The sequence below is a fragment of the Paroedura picta genome, chromosome 15 (assembly GCF_049243985.1).
Source record: "Paroedura picta isolate Pp20150507F chromosome 15, Ppicta_v3.0, whole genome shotgun sequence".
Classification (NCBI taxonomy): domain Eukaryota; kingdom Metazoa; phylum Chordata; class Lepidosauria; order Squamata; family Gekkonidae; genus Paroedura; species Paroedura picta.
In genome coordinates, this window is record NC_135383.1 from 31,319,686 (window position 1) to 31,340,499 (window position 20,814).

A 20,814-nucleotide genomic window follows, 5' to 3' on the forward strand; every position below is an offset into this window, starting at 1 on the left:
AGGCGATCGGTGTATGGCGCAACAGATGCTCCGCTTATCACTCAGGAAGATCTTTTGGCTTAGAGCAGCAGTTCTCAACCTTTTAACCATTGTGACCCCAACTTCAGCGGCAGCGGAGGCGGCATGCGCACGGGCGCACAGATGGTATGCATGTGCACACAGGTGTGTGCGCAGGAGCACAACCATCAAGCTGGCGTGGAGGTAGCCCCTTCGTTTGCTTCCAGCCAAGGAGTTGCAGCTCTTGCAAAGAGCCTGGCAAGCCACCGCTGCTCCGTGGACCCTTCCTCCCCCCCTGCCCTTGGGCAGAGACCCCGGGTGAATAAAGGGTGAGCGGGAGGGGAGGGGGGGGGCAAGGAGGCTGTGTCACTTGCACCCAAGTCACCTTCCCAAAATAAAAATGTAAAAACCTCAAATGCGGTCAGAATAAATAGACAAGAGCTCCAGGAGCAGCCTGGGAAAACAGCCCCAGGCGCCCGCAAGGGCTACTCCTTCCTTAGCATGGAGGCAGCCCCATGACAGGCCACAGCAGCCTGGGAGCTCCCTCGCTCTGCCTGTAGCCCGAAAGGAGGTCAGGTTGCAAAAAGGGCCTGCATCTCGCACCCTTCTCTGCTCTCCCTCCCCCCACTTTCCAAATCAGTGTGAGTGTCCAAAGGTGAGCGGGGGGGGGGGGGAGAGAAACAGGGAGACGTTCACTATGACTGCTTGTGTGGAGCTGGCCAGGGCCGTGGCTCCGTCGCCTCCGCCCGCCTCTGCCGTCCTGCGAGGACAAGTGGGGGGGGGGGACACCTCTCAGTCTCCAGGGCACTTTCCTCTCCGTCCACCGCCTCCACTGCCACCATCTCCCTCAGCCTCTGCCAGCAGCAGGAAACGAGGAGGCCGGGAGGAGAGGCAGGGACAGGCAGCGAAGGAGGGGCGAAGGAGGGCTGCAGCCAGGAGCTGGGAGCCGGGAGCTCTGGCCAGCAACCTGGCAACCCCGCGGAAGGGGCCCAGTGACCCCAAATGGGGTCAGGACCCTAAGACCACTGGCCTAGAGGAGAGCAGGGCCATTATTACATTGACCATTTCCGCACGGAGGGATAAAACGTGCATGGCCTCCTGCATGCAAATGCGGGATGGTAAACCTCATGCCTGCAGCCCTCCTCACAGAAGACTCCTGTGTTTTCCCTCTGCACTTTCTCGGCTTTTTGTCTCCCGACGATGCTGCAAGGGAAAGCAAAACGAACTTCTCCCTTGGCTCCTTGGCTTGTCAATCACAGCAAGCCACCAATCACAGCATAGCGATTCCCCCCGAGCCCCGAAATTAATTTTTTTTTAAAGTCACTTCCGCATTGCTATGCAGTAATGCCGCAATACTGATGCAGTTTTAATAAAAATCAATACTGCTGCATTGCTATCGAGAAACGACATAACGATATAGCATCCCCCCTCTTTTGGGATTTGTGTTCTTTTGGACTTTATTTATGCCTGAGTGGATTTCTGAGATGCTAAACATGGTAACTGGAGGCCAAAAAGTAATTTTTTGTAAATGTTTGGCTTAAAAATAAAGCGATCAGACCCCTGTAAGACCGGGAGAAGGATGCTTGATCACCTCTCTTTCTCAGCTCCTTCCCCACTTCCAGAAAACAGAAACGGGGCAGTGTTTTAGCGGCATAATCCCAAAAAGACTGTGGACAGTTTGCAGAAGATTTTATTTTGCCTTTGGCAATGTAGCTTTGCGGTCGTGCTGTAATGTGGACTGCACCAATTTTTAAATAAGAAATTACTTGGAGCAGCAAATGGAGAGGAGGGGCAGTTGTGAGGGCGGGACAACACTGCAGAGACTATCGCGCCTTTCCCGTTCTATATGGGCTTGCCTCTGGTTGTTCAATAGTTGCTCACCGATGGGATGCGAGATAAAAAGTGGCAAATTCACTTCTTGCCATTTCCCTCATCCCGAGGCAAATCTGGGCAAAACGCAAGCTGACCCCGGGACAGCCTCGGGATGCAGGTGATGTCATGTGGAGGGGTCTCTAAAACTCACCAGGAACCAGAGGCTGTCTAGGGGCAGATTCGCTGTGCGGAAACCATCATTGTCTATGACAGGGGTAGTCAAACTGCGGCCCTCCAGATGTCCATGGACTACAATTCCCAGGAGCCCCTGCCAGCATTCGCTGGCAGGGGCTCCTGGGAATTGTAGTCCATGGACATCTGGAGGGCCGCAGTTTGACTACCCCTGGTCTATGACATCAGTCTGATAACACAGCAGTATTCTGTTATCTGTGTGGGTGGGGTTGTAATGTTTATCTTTCCTATCTTCTTCCTTTCCTGCCATAAGAAGTCCCTGTATTAGGAGATCTGATTACAGAGGCTATTCAGTAATTTCAGATATTAGAAAGAAGTGTTAAAAACAGTACTAAGAAGAAGAAGAAGAAGAAGAAGAGTTGGTTCTTATATGCCGCTTTTCCCTACCCGAAGGAGGCTCAAAGCGGCTTACAGTCGCCTTCCCATTCCTCTCCCCACAACAGACACCCTGTGGGGTGGGTGAGGCTGAGAGAGTGCTGATATCACTGCCCGGTCAGAATAGTTTTATCAGTGCCGTGGCGAGCCCAAGGTCACCCAGCTGGCTGCATGTGGGGGAGCGCAGAATCGAACCTGGCATGCCAGATTAGAAGTCTGCACTCCTAACCACTACACCAAACTGGCTCTCATGTACAAAGTTATACTGAGCCAACATTATTCTGGCTGGAACCTCTTGATGCAGATAATCATTGCAATTTGCACCTAGATACACAAATGAAAGAACTGTTTGCTTAGAATATAATTTAATGTGACAGCTGAATGCAGGCTACCCAGCAATCTGGGCGTTGGTGGGCATTGTGATCTGTACATAGAACATTAATTATGATTTGTTCCAACTGTGGTTTCTTGCGTGACATTCAAATGCAGAAATCTCCCACTGTTTAGGAGTAACTGTCATCTTAGCCTCCTGCATAAAGGTAAAGGTATCCCCTCCTGTGCAAGCACCGAGTCATGTCTGACCCTTGGAGTGTTTTCATGGCAGACTCCATACAAGCCTCTTGCATACAGATAGAGAAACAGAAACCAAAAGAAAAGGCTACCATTGCTGCTATGTTCAGATATCAGTGGTGCATTCCCTATCTCCCTCACTCTGCCTTGATATTTTAAACAAGAGCTTTCCAGAGCTGGGACCTAATAAGGAGCAGGCTAGTGACACCAGAATCCTATAACAATAAGGGCAGGGAGGTCAGTGCTGTGACCTCACAAGTCACCATCAAGAGTGTGGTCAACAGACCAGGGCTGAATCTGCACGGAGCTTTTATTTCAATCCCAGGTCGATTCAGTCCCTGCCGTCTACACTCTGGTGCATCACAATCATCAGGGCCTTGGCCAACGTGGCCTCCAGAGACTGGAGTTTCACAGAGGCCTTGCCACCTGCAAGGGGTGCCAGGAGGTGGCTGCTTACTGGCACCAGGTACAAATCTGCTGGAGAGACTTGTTTAGGGGGCATTTGTAATCTACACAGATCATGAGTTTATAATCATCATCATCATCATCATCATCATCATCATCATCATCTTTACACAGCCCGCGCCGCCACAGGCGCCGCGGACTGAATAATGCTGTAAGGGCTTAGGGGGAGGAGTTAGGGCGGGCTCTGTCCAGGATGAGGAAGGGTGCCGATTGGCCCCTTCCTCTGGACAGACCATCGGCTGGGCCAATTCCCGCCCTGCCGACAAGGGAGCAACTGCGAGCCGCGCAGGCCGCTGGCAAGGGAGCCCCCGCCAGGGGGCTTCCTTGTCAGCAGGGCGGGAATCGGCCGGGCTAAGCGGCAGGCGCTTTGCGTCTGCCGATTGGCCCGGCCGATGGTCTGTCCGGAGGAAGGGGCCAATCGGCACCCTTCCTCATCCCGGACCGAGCCCACCCTAACTCCTCCCACAAAGCCTTTACAGGGTCGGTGGGTCGGTGTAGCGTCCAAGAGACTTTTCGAAGGTGGCGGGGAACTCTGTGTGCAGACATTTGTGAGGGCAATCGACTGGAGCCGACTGATGTGCGTGATGAAAACCCCAAGGGGCTTCAGTCATTTGAGGCTGAGGAGAGTGGTACCCCTCCCCTCGGCCATGACCAGCTGCAGGGGGCCGGAGAAGGTCTTGTAAGGAACATGCAAGTCTCTGATGCCCAGGACCCTCCAGCCTTGAAAGTCCTTCATCATGATGGGCGATGGTGGGCTCCCGTTTGGGCACAGTCATTGAAGCGTGGCGTTTGAGATGATGGACCCAGCGCCAAGCTCTGTCTTGCGGGGCGGGCCTTCGATCTTGATCTTGTGCTGAACAGTTGTAGAGGCAGCGCAGTAGACGGTCGTGACGGTTGTTGCTAGATGAGGAGACCATCGGCAGTTGCAGACAGGGCTACGCTGTGAGCTCTTGCAGGAACGCCCGTGGTGCACAATCGCTGTGATCACAAACCTTGGTGGACAGGGCTTCCTCCCACACTGTCGGGAAGTTCGGGTCCTTCGTGGTGAGGAGGCGGCACGGAGGAGGCGGCACTTGGTCCGGAGGCCACAGACCAGCTGGTCTCGCAGCGTCTCTTCCGTGTTGCGGAAGTTGCAAAGCCAGGAGTGCTTCAGAGGTCGGCCGCAGGTCCGGCCACTGACTGACCATCCCGCTGGACATGCTTGTAGAGAGTGTGATGAGTGTCCGTGACGCTGGGCTTCTGGCTCAGGTATTCCTTGAGCTTCTTGATGAGCTTGTCACAGGAGATGGTGTCAAGGCTTTCTGGGGCTGTGAGGTCTTGGGCCAATTCAAATGACACCAGGCCACAGGCACACAGGGCAGCAAACCAATGACACCCCACATCCTGAATGTAAGGCTCTCAATTGGCTGGCTGGCTTAGATCAAAGGTCCCAGACAGCCCTTATTGGCCCTGCTGACTCTGCTTCACTGACTCTGCCCTCCAGGCCCGCTCAGTGGGTCCCTTTCCTGCATGATTTCTCTGCTGGCAGATGGTGTCTCCTCGGATGGCAGGGATCCGCACTAGTGAACTCAGTGGCCTCACGCCATTGGCCAGATCCCATGGAGTGATTCAAACTGATTGGATCCTGCAGTGGGGATCCTTGAAGCACGAGGTTAGAGTCCGTTGGTGTCTGGGCCGTCTTCGGACCACGTCTGCTCAGTCCTCCTTGGGATCACTAGCCTGGCCACATTCACAGCAGTCAGGTTCGCCTTTCTCCTTGCCCTCCACTGTGGTCCTGCTGCCTGTAGGGGGAAGGGGGAAGATTGGGAGAAGGAGCCCAAATCTTTGGATGCAGAAAAAGTTTCCCTCAAAATGTTAACAAGGGTTCAGAAGATTCAGAATAATGGAAGCATGCCCTCCCCGTAATCCAGGTCTGAATTTGGCAGAAATATTTCTGAAACACACTATCTTAGATCTTCATGTGTGTGCATTTCAGGTCTGCATTGAGGAGACACTGGGGAAAGACACTGACTGAGTGCCCTGCACGTCTTCCTGTGCTGTCTGTGCGCCCCCCCCCCCCGCCCAGGTGCTTCTGCAGAGAGAGGCAGAAGGAGAATCCTGCTACAGCCACATGCTCAGCAGTGTCACCATGCCCCCCCCCCAACCCCCCATGGACATATGCGTGTGAAGTGCAGAGGAAAAGAAAGGATAAAGCTGAAGGAATTGTACATGGCCTCAAACAGAATATGTCTTCTCGGGGTCGGGGTCTTTAGTGCTCTGTCTGCCAGGCCCGGATAACCAGGAGGGGCTTCTTCAGAAGCCAGCGAGGGTGATCTGGTGTCCCTGTGAGCTGCATTTCCCTGTGGCCCAGAGAAATAGATGAGCAAACACCGATAAGGCCAAATGGCAAAATGTGGAATAGTCTGTGTGTGAGTCTTGTTGCCAGGCTGCTGCCATAGAAACCTGGTGTCCTTAACTCTCCACTCTCCCACTGGGAAAACAGCCTGAGATTAATTTTACCTGCAACACACACCTGGTATACCTGGGAGGTCCCTGGGAAAAACCTTCCGTTGTTTCTTTAGGGGGCTGGAATTGGGCTAAGCAGGAGCCAGAATGGCTCTCCCTGCGCTGGTGGCCCAAGAGCCTCACAGAGACGGGTCCACTGGATTTCTTAGCTCCTGTTCGGTTTTGCTGCAGCCCCTCCCCCCCCCGGCCTGGAATTGTGACCGTGGTCCCGGCTGCTTTGTCCCCTTTCCTCTGGCCCGGTTCCAGGAAGGTTCCAGGAAGGTTCCTTGTTCTCCCTTTCTTCAGCGTCCTTTAACTAGCTGTAGAGAAACATCTAAAGTTGACCCCCTGTTTTCCAGGAAGCAGGAGATGTTGAGCAACACGGACGCCACAGCCCCCGAGAGACCGCCGTCTCCACCGCTCACAGCCCCGCCCAGCATGAAGGTAAGCGGCTTCTGGCCGGCTAGAAATCCCGCCTCATCTGATCCTGTGATGGGGGCCATTTTCAAAGGCACATTTTAAAGGCTGCTTCTACCCCCTGCTGTACTTATGTCCTGCTTTGCCTTGGCTTTCAAGAGGCTAGTCTCCATGATTTGAAAGACTGGGGGCGGGGGGGGGGGGATGCGCAAAGCCAACAGGCAGGCACGGCACCACCAAGGCCAGAAGCAGCATCAGGGCCAGGAGCAGCACACCACTGGAATTGGTGAGTCGCCATAGCCGTGACCTTGCTGGATCAGACCCAGGGGCTGTCGTGCCTGGTCCCCGTCTGTGGCTGGGCAGGTGTGCTGAGCATGCCTGAGGCTCATTTCTCTGGGACGATGCCTCCCTCCTTGCCCTCAGCCCATGCCCCCCGTCACACTGGCAAGGAAAACACACGCTTCCTCGGCTTGCCGCAGGCAGCAGGGCCAGGCAAGAGGTGCCTTTCCAGGACTCCTCGGGCGAGTGAGGAAGCAGACCTGGGGGCTGTGATGGCAGGAAAGACCTTCCACCGCCTGAGACTCTGGGAGGGGAGGCAGGACTGAGCTAGGCCGACTGCCGTGGAGCAGACCCGCCTGGCGTGCTGAAGTGCAGTAAGCAGAGAGATGGGCAGGGGCAAGTGCAGGCATTTCTAGGGTTACAATGCAAACCGACCAAAATAAACCATTATTCTAGCAGGACAAGGAAGATCCTTCATGTGACTGAGCCCCAGGAGAAGTGGTGCCAGTCAGAGATGACAGAGATGCATAAGAAGAAGAGCTGCTTTTGGCACCCTGCTTCTCACAACAATCACCTTCCCCAGGGGAGGCGGAGAGAGCTCTAAGAGAACTGCTCAGTGAAAACAGCCCTTAAGAGAACTGTGACTAGGCCAAGGCCCATCAGCTGGCTGCATGTGAGGGAATAGTGGGACATCGAACTCAGCTCTCCAGAAAATTGGCACTGCTCTAAGTCACTGCCCCACGCTGTCATTTCTGTGCTCCCTTCAACTGCAGTCGTTCTCCAGGCAGTAAAAGCTCCCCTAGACTCACCTAGTCAGCTGCTAGCAGCATTCCTCTGTCCCGACTCTCTGCAAATGACAGCCAAGGAACCCCAGTGGGGCTTCTTCCCACCTCCTTTGAGATCCGGGGATGTTTCAGTTGCCAAGCAACCTTGGACGCCATTTTGTCCCCATCATCCAGAAGCACACTCTGAAAAGAGAGTTGTCTCTGTGGGCTCCCCCCCCCCCCATGCTGAAATAGGCAGCAGCTCGGAAGGCCAATGGAGGGGACGGCCTGGCGAGAGAGAACGGGCTGGCTGACATGTGGCCGCCCACCGCGCCTTCCGCTGGGCTTCCGCTCTCTCCGGCCGCTCCTGGCAAGGAAGAACATCCAGAGCTTTTGATGCGGGCCTCGTGTGGAGGTGGGCCAGCCCCGTGGTTCTTGGGGCGAAGAAGACAAGTGACGTCCGCTGGGAAGGCAGGCTTCCTGGAGCGCCTTCTGCAGGCCCCTGGGCAATGCTGGCGGGGGCACGTGAGCTTCATTTTGCAGCAACCTCCCAACTGCAGGCTTCTTGCTGGCAGAGACCTGCAGTCTGGTTTTGTGCGAAGGGCACATTGAGAGCAGCTGGCAGGTTATATCTGAAGCTCATTTGGCATAGACCCAAACTGAAACTATTTTCGGAGGAGCCGTGTCGTGCCCCTCCTATTCCCAAATTTTGCTTATGGATTTAGGTTTCGATTTCTATACTGCCATTCTCAGCAGCAGCCGTCTCGTGGCGGTTTAAGTATAGAAATCGGTAAAATCAGACCATCAAACCCATAAATCCCACAATCAAATGGTGGCCTGAACTTCTTTCATTCTCTGAGCCCCAGCTGTGCTGGGCCTGCCGTGGGACCCACGCAGGTGGGCCTGGAGGAGAGAGACAGGCGGGGGGTGGGGGTGTGGGGGGGGGGTTCTGACCGCTAAGCTTAAGGAGGGCGGGGCCCACCGTTAGTCACTCCGGTCACCCCTCCCCAGCCTCAACCAAACGCTCCGTCTCAAGCTGCTTTTTGTTAGAGAGAAATCGCTCCTCCGTGTTGTTTCTGCGGAGGACTCTGCCGTGGTGTTTCAAGACAGAAGAGTCTTGGCCTCTCCCAGCAGCTGTAACTTATTCCACAAGGCTCAGATGCACAATTTGACTGTTAGTCCTCAGAAATTAATGAGACTTTCCCCAGTTTAGTCTCCAGCAGACTTTCTCAGCTTTTTAACCCCTGAAACATTTATGAAGCTCCAGGAAACGCTAGAAGAGTTGCGATCCTGCAGAATGTGGTTGGGAGGAATGGCGGGGTATTCCCCTCCCCTCCCCCCCCATCGTTGGCCATTTTGGGAGGGGGGGTTGACATGACCCTGTTCGGACTGTCAGAAAACCCTGGGTGAGAAAGCCTCCTCTACAGACCGCAGGTCTTTCAATGGTCTGGTTTCCTCTCCGGATTGCAGTAACTTAAGCAGGGATTCATATGGCTACTTTGAAAATCAGACATTTTGGGAAGCGCTAAAAAGAGCAAGTGGCTTCAGATAAATTACCAGCCTACCTGGATGGAACTTCCATCCTTGATTCCTTCCAATCCGGCTTCCAACCAGGCCACGGCGTGGAGGCTGTGCTGGTCGTCCAGATGGACAGTCGTGGACACCGGCCGGACTGAGGCGGTTTGGCACTGCCCATATTATTGGATCCACCATCAGCGTTTGATATTGTGGCCCCCTTGTAGTCGCGGGGATCCAGGGGACAGCTCTGCACTGGCTGGCTGCCTTTCTCCAGGGCTGAGGGCAGAGGGGGAGAACTGGGGAGAATCCCCACTGGGAACATAAAGGGGGAGTTCCACAAGGAATGATTCTCCCTCCAACATTGCTTAAGCCGCTTTGAGACTCCTTCTGGCAGAGAAAAGCGGCATATAAGAACCAACTCCTCCTCCTCCTTCTTCTTAAAATCTTCGTGCAGCCTCTTGCCCAGCTAGTCTGTGGCTTGGGCTGTCACCAGTACACGGATGACACCCAGATCTCTCTCCTGATCACCCTCTTGATTCCTTGGCTGGGTGCCCGGCGGTTGTAGTCACATATAGTCACGCAGAGATGGGGATCCTTTGGACAGGTGGAAAAGGGCTAGACCTGGAAGTGCCCCTCCCAAACCTGAATGGTGTGCAGCTTAAAACTGGGTGTGAAATCTGGGTGTGATCCTTGATGCTTCCTACCCCATGGAAGCTCAGGTCATGCAAGAAGCACAGCTGGCATTTCCCCATCAAGCCAAGCTACTAGCACCTTATTTGGCTCCAGAATACCTTGCTGCTGTGACCTATGCAATGTTCACTTCTACGCTGGATTACTGTAACTTGCTCTATCCCTGCTCTGGAATTGGTCCATACCACGGAGAGCCCACATTACCCCAATCCTTCAGCAGCTCTGCTGGCTACCGGTTGAGTACTGGGTCAGGCCTAAGGTGCTGGTACTTACCTTCAAGGCTGTATGTGGTTCGGGCCCTGTGTACCTCAAGGGCCTTCTGCTTGTCCACATCCTCCAAAGGGTGGTATGTTCCACCCACTCGGACAGACCCAAAGAAGTCTGCCTGGCCTCAACAAGAGCCAGGACCTTTTCGACCCTAGCCCCAGCCTGGGAAAGAGCTCCCCAATGAGATCAAGGCCCTGACGGGACGTAGACCATTCCAAAAGGCAGCTTTCCCACCAGGCTTTGGGCTGAAGGCCAGCAGTGGGAGGCCTCCCTGTCAGGCAGCTCGACTACTCGGCTGTCCCAGTTTGCTGGCTAACTTTGTTATGACCGTTATGATCTATTCTTACTACTAATATAACACTATGACTGTGAATGAATAAATTAGTCAAAACCCTCTTGATTTATGCAGCCACGTAGCATCCACACAACGGGAGGGCTCCAGAGTAAATTCTCAAGTGGCAAAATTAAACTTCCCTGCCTTGGAGGAGGGCAGGCGGGAACAGTTCCCGTTGGCAGCAGAGGAGAGGATCTGCAGGAATGGGTTTAAATTATGGGGAGAATGCTATCAATTAGATATCAGGATTTTTTTCACAATCAGAATAGTTCAGCCGTGAAATGGGCTGCCTGAGTAGGTGAGGAGCTCCCCCTCACCGGCAGTCTTCAAGCAGCGGCTGGACAGATCCTTCTCCTAGAGGCTTGAGGATCATCCTACATCAAGCAGGGGGTGGGACTAGATGGCCTCGTTGGGCCCTTCCCACTCTAGGATTCTGTGAGTCTAGTTCAGCTGTGGAAGGGGCTGCCTAAGGAGGTGGGGAGCTCCCCCTCGCTGGCCGTCTTCAAGCAGCGGCTGGACAGATCCTTCTCCTGGATGCTGGAGGCTGATCCTGCACTGACCAGGGGGTTGGACTAGATGGCCTTATGGCCCCTTCCCATTCTAGGATTCTAGGAGTCTATTCTATGGCTGTAAAAGAGCTGAGGGCCCTGCGGGAGCTTTCAGCATTCTGCAGGGCCTGTAAAACAGAGCTCTTCTACCAGGTCTGTGGTTGATTCCAGTACAGCCAGAGAGATCTAAATGGCCTCCTTCCAGGCATTCTGTGATGGTTTGCATGTGGACATCTACCTCCTCCCCCCCCTCACTCCATTGTGTTCTCTTTGGAGCTATTAAGAATAGTTGTTTTTCTGCCATATCCTCTTCTTCTTTTGATTGGATTTCGATTGTGATTTTGTCTGGTTTTTAACTGGGGTTTTTATGGTTTTTTATGCATATGTATGTAACCCGCCATGACCTGTTAGTGGTGGGTAATGATTGAATGAATGAATGAATGAATGAATGAATGAATGAATGAATGAATGAATGAATGAAATTGAGGAGGGGAGACCCACATGCTCACCTTGGACTTGTTGGAAGAAGGGAAGATAGAAATGTGGTGGACTTCCTAGAGTGAGCCTTTCCTTCCTTCCTCTCTTGCTGTGGCCTGCAGAGCTTCTAATATTTTGTTCCTGGGGAGGGCCAGCTGACCCTGAGAGTAGACCAGATGTCCGGCTGGGGCTTCTGCAGTCAGAGATGGGGGGGGGGGGCTGGAGGAAGCAGCGCCTTGTCTTTCGCAAAGGGAAGTGCCATTTGGTGGGCTGGTTGCATGTCAGCGTAATGGAAGCTTCCCCAAAACCCTTCCAGGAAACCTGTGCTATTTTGCAGTGAATAAATTATGCAGATTAGATTGCCTTGCCTGCCTTGTGGGGTATTCCGTGTGTCTAATGGCTTTGGAGAACTTCGCTTTGTTCCCTATTCCTGTTGTGCGTCTTGCGTCTTGCCTCTCAACCTCCTTTTCTCCAGGCTGAACATTCCCAAGTCCCTCAACCTATCTTCATAGGGCTTGGTCCCTTGGCCCCAGATCATCCTCGTCGCTCTCCTCTGTACCCTTTCAATTTTATCTACGTCCTTCTTGAAGTGAGGCCTCCAGAACTGCACACAGTGGTCTGACCAGTGCCGTATACAATGCGTTTCCCTAATGAGAGACGTTCCAGGGGGCCTTGCCTTTGCCTCCCTCATAGAATCATAGAGTTGGAAGGGGCCATACAGGCCATCTAGTCCAACCCCCTGCTCAACGCAGGATCAGCCCTAAGCATCCTAAAGCATCCAAGAAAAGTGTGTATCCAACCTTGGCTTGAAGACTGCCAGTGAGGGGGAGCTCACCACCTCCTTAGGCAGCCTATTCCACTGCTGAACTACTCTGACTGTGAAAATTTTTTCCTGATATCTAGACTATATCGTTGTACTTGAAGTTTAAACCCATTACTGCGTGTCCTCTCCTCTGCAGCCAACAGAAACAGCATCCTGCCCTCCTCCAAGTGACAACCTTTCAAATACTTAAAGAGGGCTATCATGTCCCCTCTCAACCTCCTTTTCTCCAAGCTGAACATTCCCAAGTCCCTCAACCTATCTTCATAGGGCTTGGTCCCTTGGCCCCAGATCATCATCGTCGCTCTCCTCTGTACCCTTTCAATTTTATCGACGTCCTTCTTGAAGTGAGGCCTCCAGAACTGCACACAGTACTCCAAGTGTGGTCTGACCAGTGCCGTATACAATGGGACTATGACATCTTGTGATTTTGATGTGATGCTTCTGTTGATACAGCCCAAAATGGCATTTGCCTTTTTTACCGCTGCATCACACTGCCTGCTCATGTTTAGTTTACAATCCACAAGTACCCCAAGGTCTCGTTCACACACAGTGTTACCTAGAAGCGTATCCCCCATCCAGTAGGCATGCTTTTCATTTTTCTGACCCAGATGCAGAACTTTACACTTATCTTTATTAAATTGCATCTTGTTCTCATTTGCCCATTTTCCCATTGTGTTCAGATCTCGTTGAACTCTGTCTCTATCTTCCGGAGTATTTGCCAGTCCTCCCAATTTGGTGTCATCTGCAAACTTGATGAGTAGTCCCTCCACCCCCTCATCTAGATCATTAATAAATATGTTAAAAAGTACCGGGCCGAGCCCCGAGCCCTGAGGTACCCCGCTACTCACCTCTCTCCAGTCTGATGAAACACCATTGACAACAACTCTTTGAGTGCGGTTCTCTAACCAATTCCCTATCCACCTGACTATCTGAAAATCCAGATTGCAGTCCTTCAATTTATCCATCAGAACATCATGGGGAACCTTGTCAAAACTAAAATCCAAGTAAATGACATCAACCGAATTTCCCCGATTCAGCAAACCTGTTACTTGGTCAAAAAAGGAAACCAGGTTGGTCTGGCAGGACCTGTTGGAGACAAATCCATGCTGACTTCCTTGGATCACCAAATTGTCCTCCAGATGTTTGCAGATCTTGCATGCTAGAGGGCCATTGCCTGTGCATGAATTGTACACATGGACTAACTAAGGAGACATAGATATCTGGTGGACTTTATGATATTGTTAGACAATTTGACTACTTGAATAGTGAGAAAGAGATGGGGTATCCATATATCAAGGAATAAATGACAATAAATACATAACCAGGGCGTGACCACTGAGAAGGCCCTGTACCTGGAATGTGGGACAACTCTGCTAAGGTTTTTGGTATATGATCTCAATGAATGGGCTCTTTAATAAGCAGTCAAAGGAAAGCAGTGGGTGTTGCACAATAATGGCAAGCAAAACTGTTCTGGATCCCTTTGTTGAAGAAGAAGAAGAAGAAGAAGAAGAAGAAGAAGAAGAAGAAGAAGAAGAAGAAGAAGAAGAAGAAGAAGAGTTGGTTCCTATATGCTGCTTTCCTCTACCAGAAGGAGTCTCAAAGAGGCTTGAAAATACCTTCCCTTTCCAGCTGGCTGCATGTGGGGGAGCGGGGAATCAAACTACACTGCACATTAAAAATGTGCAATAAAAACAATTTGTGTTGTTGGGCGGACAAGAGATAATAAGAGGTAATTTTTTTCCTTTTTCAAATAAAACTTCTATTCAAAATACATTTTAAAATACAATATATCCTTATCTTCTATGGTTCCTCTTAATATTTGTGAAACTGGCCTGGGGGTGGAGCGAGTCTGGGGTGTCTGAGTTGGAATAGGGCCAATCAGGGTGCAGACAGCAAGTGGTCCTGCCCCTGCAGCTCCTGCCCTCCCTTGCTGACCGCTCACCCCTCACCTCACAGACGCACCTGACTGCTGGAGCCCCTGTGTCTCCAAGTCTCTGCTGCTCCACCCATGTGCTGCATGCGGGCTGCTGTGTCCAGCCTCCACCCAGGCCACAGGACATGCTTAGTGAGCCGCCGAGGCCACAGCGCACAAGGTGGTGGCGGCCAGCCACCTTCCCGCTGTGCCCTGCGGTGCTGCCTACGCCTGGTCAGCTCCTGACTTTCCCTTGCGCAGAACCGCCCGCTGCCTACACAACCGCCCAGATAGTGGCAGTGCTGCCAGCCAGCTTGCCCAGCGCTCCGCCGAAATCTCTCAGGTGCCAAGGAGGGAGGGGGGAATGGCCACCACATACCCCCACTCCCAAAGCCCCACGGCTGCCTCCTCCGCCCTCTATATCGTTGTACTTGAAGTTTAAACCCATTACTGCGTGTCCTCTCCTCTGCAGCCAACGGGAACAGCATCCTGCCCTCCTCCAAGTGGCAACCTTTCAAATTCTTAAAGAGGGCTATCGTGTCCCCTCTCAACCTCATAGAATCATAGAATCATAGAGTTGGAAGGGGCCCTACAGGCCATCTAGTCCAACCCCCTGCTCCACGCAGGATCAGCCCAAAGCATCGCGCAAACCGCAGGGGGATGAGCCTAAGTTGTTGTGCCTGGCTGAGTTTGCACATAATAATCCGACCCCTGCTAGCACAGGCATGGCCCCATTCGAGGCAGGGACTGGAGTGAATGCCCGATTGGCACCCTCATAGGTCCCCCTGGGTGCCAGTCTGCTGGATCTTCAGGCATGGGCAAGCAGGGTGAAGGACTCACGGGAGGGAGTGTTGCCAGCAGCGAAGGGGGGCCCTATAAAGTATGGCAACAAGAAGTGGAGCCCCAAGTCTGCTTGGGAGGTGGGGGACCAGGCTTACGTCTCCAACAAGTATTTAAAATGTCTCCAGCCATCGAAGAAACTGGGAAAGAGACATGTGGTCCCCCAGGTGGTCAGTCCCGTCTCTGTGGAACTCACTTTACCAAAGAGTTACCGTGGTGTCCATGCTGCTGTCCACTCCAGCCTGTTGAAAAAGGCCCCAACCCCAGACCTCCCAATGACCACTTTTGCTGATGAACACTTTGGAATCAAGGACATTTCTGACTCCCATCACCTCTGTGGGAAGCAATAATACTTTGCTGATTGGAAGGACCTCCTGGAGGGAGAGCAAGAGTGGGGGCATGTGGGCCCCCCCAATTGGTTAAGGCTAACCATCTGCAACTCAAGGCAATCCATGACCTTGTGTCATGACCCTCAGTAATCCTTTTAAGGTTGCTTTATTCCTCTCATGCTCCTGGATCTGAGCTGTGGCACCTCCCTAGGTCCTCCGGGCCATGCCCCTCCCATCTCCCGCTTGCATTTCAAAGATGCATCTTGCTCTCCCGTTCCCCGGCTCTGGTCACCTCACTCCACGGCTGCCCTCCCCGAGCCTGGCAGTCTAAACACCGGAGGGCTAGCAAGGCTGTTTGGGCACCTTTAGACCAAAGACCACTGTTGCCTTCTCCCATCACAAGTCTTGTTAATGCCTGCAGTGGAGCCATTGGAGAACTGCAGCAAATCCTGGGGGCAGAAAAGGCCTTTTGATTCCTTCGTTTCTTTCAGCTGTTCTTGTGGATCTTGCAGGGCCCGACTCTCCTCCACGTCTTCCTCAAGTTGTTGTAGGAATTCTTTCACCTTTTGAATGTTCTGTCTACTTCTCTGTCTTTTCAACATAAATGAAGAACCTTTGAATGTGCCCTAATGAAATAGAATCTTCTGTTTTAATTTATCAGTTTGAAAAGTATAGTGTAAAATTCTTTATGTAAAATCCTAATTGAAATTCCTTTTAATGCCATGATACCATGTCCAGATGATCCCACCCACCAAGCCCCCCAGAATCCCTGGCCAGCCTGGCCGGCAGGAGATCCACCTCTGAACTCCAAGGGGGCAGCCAGCGTCTGTCCATCCGTCTGTCCGTCCATCCACATTTATATACGGCCCTGACCACGCAAGAAAGGTCCACAAGAACCACCCTTTCTGCCCACCCAACGCACAATCTGCCAAAGTTTCCAGAATCATTGCTGTGGGCTCTCTCCCAGCCCTCCTTCAAGTGACCACCTTTCTAAGACCTAAAGCCCTCCTGTCCCCTCCCAACCTCCTCTTCTCCAGGCTGGACATTCCCAAGTCCCTCGGCCTTTCCTCCTGTCGGGCTTGGGCCCCGGGCCCCGGATCATCCTTGTCACTCTCCTCTGCCCCCCCCCCCCGTCCATTTTGTCCATGTCCTTTTTTCTCCCTTAATTCCATTAAGGCAAGGTTGTAAAGTTCTCTTTCAAAATATTTATTTTTGCCATCTGTCTTAATTTCCAAGGTTTGTATTTTGACATTAATTTGAGTGACCAGCCCAAATAATTTCAAAAAGAGGTATCATTTATTTCTTTGCAGCCTGGGCCACAGGACTGGGGGGGGGGGATATTGAATCCATCCTAAGCGAAGGAATGGAGCGAGTGATTGAGCCTGAGCAGGCACCTGGACGAGGATGGATGGACTTCCCCCAAACGAGAACCTTTGTGGCCTTGTGAGACTGGAGCAGAGGGGGGACCATCCCCCTCCCCCCCCCCCCGGGCCCTAGCAGCTTGACCCGTCCAGGGAGGGGAGCAGGGGGGAGATTCGGCTCAGCACGGTCTCCTTCTCAGCCCCCCCTCCCTCACAGAGTCACGGAGAAGAGGAAATGCAGGAGGGAGGGAGGGAGGGAGGCCTGCCCTAACATTGAGGCGAGGTGATATGCTGATGCAGATGGCCCATAAATCATTCCTAGCTGAGCGCTCATGGTCTGGGGTATCTGAGCAAAAGAGAAGAGCATCATGAAGTGGGATGACCCTCAGCCATTTCCCCTCCCTGCTTTTGACGGTAGGGAAACAGGAGCCGTGGCAGAAATCCTCCGGGTTCTTGCAGGCTTCACCACCTGGCAGTGCAAACCAAGCAGAGTTGAACTCAGCAGGATGTGGCTGCTGGGCTTTCTCTGCCTTGTTCAACTCAGTAAACTTTATTTTCTTGCATTGCTCCTGGGATTAAATTGCAACTGCCTCTCTGCCGCCGCCCCCCCCCCCGCAGCTTTATTCTCCCAGATATCAAAAAGGCAAGAAGACACTTAACCTTTCAGGGAAGTGGCATCTCAGGAAGGCCTTGATCTCATTCCAAAATGTGAGATGGAGGAGGGAGGAGAAATGCTCTTTGCTTTACTTGGAGCAAACAGGGAGTATTTCCTGCAGAACCTGTTTTGGCCTCTTTGCCTTTGGGCTGGGACCGCCCATCCCCCCTGTCAAGCAGCCAGCTTGCAGTTTCTCCTTAGCAAAAGGAGGTTTGGCCAAAGTGCGGCTGGGCTTTACGGACTATGGGGCTGGCATCTGGCTTCCCGAGACCTCCCCAGAAGGAACAGCCCCAGCTTTGGCGCTCTGTGGGGCTTGCTTTGGTTGCTGAACGGAGCAGGGCCTCGGCAAGATGATGGGCTTGCTGAGCAGAGTTCTGGTGAGTTCTGAGAGAGCAGCTGCGGAGCAGAATGTCCCCTCTGGGCATAGTTGGACGATGATCTGAATTCTGACGAAGGACCCAAGACCCCAAGACGCAAGCAAAGTGTTGCACCCATCCTGGGAAAGAGCTGCTAGGTCCAGCTGCTGAGAATCCTGCAGGGTGAAAAGCAGAGAAAGCCAGAGAGGACTGCAGAGCCCGCGGTCACCGTCCTTCTTCTCTTGCTTCTCCCTTCTGTGGAGGCCTCAGTTTCTGTCCTTCCCTCTATCCGTGCTCAGGACGTGTCCTGTTGGGGCATACCCTTGCATCTGGGAATGGCTAGCAGAGCAACGTGGGCTTGCTCCAAAATGTCGGCTTTAGGGAGATGGTGGTGAAGCAGGGGAGGAAAGCGTGTCTCTGCCCCAGTCTGCCTTCTTTGCTGTGTTCTTATCCAAAGATCTCATAGACCGATGATGCACGCACGGGGCAGGAAATCCCGGACGGCGGAAGCAGGACAGCTCCAGCTGTGCATGACGCTGCCGCCATCCCAGCCCAGTCCAGCCCAGCCCAGGTGTGGCACAGTGCTCTGGAAGACCCACGACAAGGGAAAGCAGAATTGTCCACCTTCCCTGAGATGCTGCGGGGCCCAGTGGGTGCTGGGTCAGGCCTTTTGGCCTGGCCCTTCCCCCAACCTACAGGAGACGCCCTGTCAGCTCCCCCTCCCCCACTCTGGAGGGAGAGCAGCTTGCCACTGCCTGCCATTGTGCGGTGGGGGCCCCATGCCCCCCCCCGATGCTGGCTCCTCCAGGCAGCATGCCGGGCGTTCTAGCCCTGGCACATTGTGCGCACGCACTACGCAAGGGCAGCCCGCATACTCCAGGGGGTTCCCTCCTCCGTGAGTACACGGGAAGCGCCGTGGCATGCAGGAGAAGGGGCTGATGCAGGACCACCGAGGAGCTTCATGGGTGACTGGGGATCTGAACTCATCTGACCTCATTACCAGGTCTTGCCTTTGGACACTTTATGCCTCAGCTGTGGGGAAGTGGCCTGCAACATTCTCCTGTTCTGCACTTTGTCCTCACAACAGCCCTGTGAGGTGGGTTAGGCTGAGAGTATATGGGCGGGTGCCTCTTCCAGAGCGGACTAGGGATTTGAACCTCCTCCTCCCAGAGCCTAGTGGGACATTAGATAGGTTGAGGGACTTGGGAATGTTCAGCCTGGAGAAAAGGAGGTTGAGAGGGGACATGATAGCCCTCTTTAAGTATTTGAAAGGTTGTCACTTGGAGGAGGGCAGGATGCTGTTTCTGTTGGCTGCAGAGGAGAGGACACGCAGTAATGGGTTTAAACTTCAAGTACAACGATATAGGCTAGATATCAGGAAAAACATTTTCACAGTCAGAGTAGTTCAGCAGTGGAATAGGCTGCCTAAGGAGGTGGTGAGCTCCCCCTCACTGGCAGTCTTCAAGCAAAGGTTGGATACACACTTTTCTTGGATGCTTTAGGATGCTTAGGGCTAATCCTGCGTTGAGCAGGGGGTTGGACTAGATGGTCTGTATGGCCCCTTCCAACTCTATGATTCTGTGATCCTATGATTACCAGATAACCCCTAATACATTTTTAATTGTTACATTTTAATTTTTAATTGGCTTTTTAATTGTCTCCAGCTGTGGTTGCTTATGCTATAGGAAAATCCACATGACACCTACAATGAGCACCATCCACACCCAGAATTTGACTTTCCTTCTCAATGTCATTCTTGCATGAGGAAGCCAGATCAAAAAATAAAGCATTGCAAAGTCCATGTTGTCAATTCAAGAGCTACAGGTTGCCAAACCAGTGAATAAGGTTTTCCTGATGAGTGGAATTTTGGAATTCTGGTTCAGTTGAACAAAGAGAGCTGCTCACTGTCCTGTTTCAGGTTTTTGTGTGTTGCAGATATTCCACGTCTTAATTAGAATCTTTCCTTCCCGGCCAGTTCTCCCAGCCTTGTGATTGTTCATGTCTTCTTCCTTCTGACAGCTTGGGTAACTGGCTGGGGTAACACTGGTCACAGGGTGAGCAAGCCCTGAGCTCCACGGCTCAACTCCAAGGAGGAAATGTACCTACCATCCTGCAGGATGGTCTTGATCGGCTCGAGAAGTGGGCTAAACTGAATAAAATGAAGTTCAATAGGGACAAGTATAAAGTTCTGCATTTAGGTGGGAAAAACCAAATACACCAATATAAGGTGTCTTCGCAGTGGCATGTGCGAAAAGGATCTAAGAGTCTTAGACCACACATTGAACATGAGTCAGCAGTGTGACTCAGTGGCTAAAAAGGCAAATGGGATTTTGGGCTGTATCAAAGGCAGTATCGTGTCCAGATCACGGGAGGTGATGGTACCGCTTTACTCTGCTCTGGTTCAGCCTCACTTGGAGTCCTGTGTTCAGTTTTGGGCACCCCAGTTGAAGAGGGATGTAGACAAACTGGAGCATGTCCAGAGGAGGGCAGCAAAGATGGTGAGGGGTTTGGAGACCAAGACGTATGGAGAAAGGCTGGGGGAGCTTGGTCTGTTTAGCCTGGAGAGGAGACGGCTGAGAGGGGATCTGATAACCATCTTCAGGTATTTAAAAGGGTGCCATATGGAGGACGGAGCAGAGTTGTTCTCTCTTGCCCCAGAGGGACAGACCAGAACCAATGGGATGAAATTAATTCAAAAGAACTTCCGTCTCAACATCTGGGGAAAGTTCCTGACAGTCAGAGCGGTTCCTCAGTGGAAGAGGCTTCTCCTTCCTTGGAGGTTTTAAGCAGAGGCTAGAGAGCCATCAGCCATATCCAGGTAACAGCTGATCGCCACTGTGGGATGGTTGGTGAATTTCCTCCAGGCCAGGTTAGATTATGGAATTTGTGTGTGTGTGCATGTGGGGGGCGGGATCACGGGCATGGAAGTGGAGTCACCATGGTTGGGCAGGTATTTGTGAGTACCGGGCCGCGGCTCCTCCTCGTCCTCCTCCCCGGCTGCTGCCTCGGGGGCTGCCCTTCCACTCTGCTGCCGGCTCACCTTTGGGGTTCTCCAGTGGCCACCATGGCTGGGGCTTCCCCTTGGGATGGCACTGGGCAGCTGTTACTGGCAGCACCCCCCAGTGGGTGGTGGGAAATCAGAGGCGCCGCCGGAAAAGCAAATGGGCAGGGGCTCAGGCGGCGACAGCGACAGCGACGTCCCTCGGCAAAAGACCCCCCCCCCGGGCCTCAGAAAAATTCTCAAGCGTGGACCGGTCCCCCGGTGATAAAAAGGTTGGGGACCCCTGCT

General features: G+C 52.8%; 1 protein-coding gene across 14 annotated transcripts in view; it reads left to right on the forward strand.

Annotated features, from left to right (window-relative positions):
• The window catches only part of RAP1GAP2 (RAP1 GTPase activating protein 2), a 189,445-nt gene that overhangs the window by 93,539 nt on the left and 75,092 nt on the right, over nt 1-20,814 (forward strand). For 11 of the 14 annotated variants that reach the window (XM_077312245.1, XM_077312246.1, XM_077312248.1 and 8 more), the window contains one exon: nt 6,315-6,399. In XM_077312245.1, coding sequence (XP_077168360.1) covers nt 6,315-6,399 — 85 coding nt within the window. Of the gene's footprint in view, nt 1-6,314; nt 6,400-17,316; nt 17,547-20,814 lie in introns of those variants that run through there. The other 3 variants (XM_077312257.1, XM_077312256.1, XM_077312253.1) reach the window with 3 other exon arrangements.